At 49.2% G+C, this 2,264-nt stretch overlaps 1 protein-coding gene across 1 annotated transcript; it reads left to right on the top strand.

Annotated features, from left to right (window-relative positions):
* The first annotated feature begins 270 nt into the window (after positions 1-270).
* Positions 271-1,332, top strand: LOC146831021 (alpha-1A adrenergic receptor-like). Its single transcript, XM_085603828.1, has one exon. The coding sequence runs from the start codon at positions 271-273 to the stop codon at positions 1,330-1,332; it is 1,062 nt and encodes a 353-aa protein (XP_085459954.1).
* Positions 1,333-2,264: the final 932 nt, after the last annotated feature.

Below are 2,264 nucleotides of genomic sequence, written 5' to 3'. Positions count from 1 at the left end.
TCCCTGAGCGGCGTGGTTCTCGCTGGCGCTCTGTCCGGATTGGCGGAAAGCATACACACAGCTCCGGTGTTCCAGTCAGCGCTGCCAGCTGCTTCAAATGGGACTGAGCTGTTTACCTAATGTTAATTGGCTGCAGAGGAGAAGCGAGGCAGAGGCAGATGCGCGTGGCGGCAGATGCGCGTGGCAGCGGTTTTCCTTCAGGGTCACACCTGGTCGAGCTCCACAGTGAAGAAGGGACGGTGGCGAGGCACTTGCGCTCGAGGCGACAAAATGCTGCCCAACGGGTCGAACAAAACGAACTGCGGCATCTGTTACAACTCCACAGGAGTGCACGTTTTAGTTGTGTTTGTGATGGTTCTCCTGATCGTGGCTATTTTGTTTGGGAACTCCATCAGCCTGGCTGTGTTTTTGTGCAGCAAACATTTCCGCACTCCTCAGGGCTACCTGAAGGTCTCGCTTGCAGTGGCGGACCTGGTGCTAGGCGTCCTGGTGGTGCCCTTTTCAGTGTACTGGGAGATCTCCGTTCTACTCACAAACTCCACGTATGTAGACTGGGCAAAGGGGACTTCACCTGCAGGCTCCTGGCACCCTTGCAACGTGATTGGCACAATCTTTGCAGGCTGCACGCTGGTTTCCATCGCCACCATCTTCTTGCTGACCATTGAGAGGAGCATCGCCATCTTCAAGCCGCTGCACAAGGATTCTGTCATCACAAGGAGCAGGACCCTGCTGCTGATCCCACTGTCCTGGCTGACCTGCTTCTTTTTGGCTCTGTCGCCCATGCTATTCAGCCATGGAGCCATTGTGATGGAGTACGACCGCTGCAGCCGTATGTGCATCTATGTCCCCGCCGCTTCTACCCATGCTTGGCACATCCTTCTGCTCTTCCCAGCCTTTGACTTTAGCCTCCTCGGTGGTACCCTAATCATAAATGCATTGACCCTCGCCACCATCCACAAGTGTAGCAGGAGGAGGCAGCTGCTGGCGGGCAAGGGATACGGTCTGCCCAGGCTCTCTTTCTCGGACATCAAAGCTGCCAAGACCATCGGGGCACTGACCATTATATTCACGGCCTCCTTCAGCCCCATAGCGGTGTTTGTGGTGGGCAACGTCATTGGGTATCAATGGTGCAACTTCTCCTTCTTTGCCTTCTGGATCTTGGCCAGCAATAGCTGCTTCAATGTGATCATCTATATTGTGTGTGATCACCATTTCCGAGATGGTGCAAGGAAGCTGCTGCTGTTGTCACCCCAGGACACCTTCCAGTCCCACAATTCAACTAATCAGTCTGCTGAACGAATCACACCAGATGTCAGATTATCTGAGCTCTGAAAGCCCAACCTGGTGGTTGTGGCTGATCTAGTACACAAGGAGGGTGGCTGTTCCTAGAAAGGAGACATCTGGTTGGAATGTGGATGGAGTGAGGGGATCTTTCTCATTCGAAGGTGTTGCCCTCACACACCCTGTGGATGATCTAGTGACATCAACTTTGGTAGAAACTGGATAAGTAAATGTGGAGTGGATTTACCACATACGTGTGTTGCTTATCTTAAACAATCTGATGGATTCTTATTCACAGGCGTCCCATACCTGATTGACTATGGATGTCATCAACCACCGGTTCGTGCAACCTTTTCTTTCCTCTTCCCAAAGAACCTGGGCTACTGCATGAGCATTTCATGTTACAAACATCTGTTTCCAAAACAGCTACCTGCAGTTTGAGAGGCAAAGAGACATTTGAAATACGTGAGTATGAGTTTCAATGTACCAAGGAGAAACGAATCTGAAAGTAGCACAGAGATTGACAAGGTAGAAGTAAATTTCTGATGATCTGCACCTAACACCTGGAAGTCAACGTGCATGGAATTTTGTATGGTCTTTAGCAAGTTCAAAAGCTACTCCAACCCTGCAGAATCAATACTATGATGTATTAAAGAGTTTCATTGGAGCCTGGCAGTAGTAGCGAAGTTCCCTATGGGGGCAACATGGGATTGAATTATACAAGTGCTTTAAAATGTGTAATGATGGATTGGTGGAGCAGGGACTTAATAGGACCTGTATGATGAGAGACATTTCTAGTGCTACGTTTAAAAGCCGTATCTTATGACACTGGATCTCACTACTTGTCACTTGATGTCCAAAAAATGAATGGTAAGATTTGTCCCTTCCTCAGTTTTTAAAAGTCCAGAAAAGTGTCTATCAGAAATATCCTAGCCTACAGACAGATGTAGACTCATTAGTTTCTGACCAGTGCCTACCTCAGT

Source organism: Triturus cristatus, chromosome 5_1 (assembly GCF_964204655.1).
Source record: "Triturus cristatus chromosome 5_1, aTriCri1.1, whole genome shotgun sequence".
Lineage (NCBI taxonomy): Eukaryota > Metazoa > Chordata > Amphibia > Caudata > Salamandridae > Triturus > Triturus cristatus.
Note: the sequence above shows the minus strand (reverse complement) of the source record. Positions and strands in the feature narration are given on the sequence as shown.

What these genes read in the sequence shown, in the direction of transcription:
- LOC146831021 (XM_085603828.1), top strand. Translation starts at nt 271, where the DNA reads ATGCTGCCCAACGGGTCGAACAAAACGAACTGCGGCATCTGTTACAAC.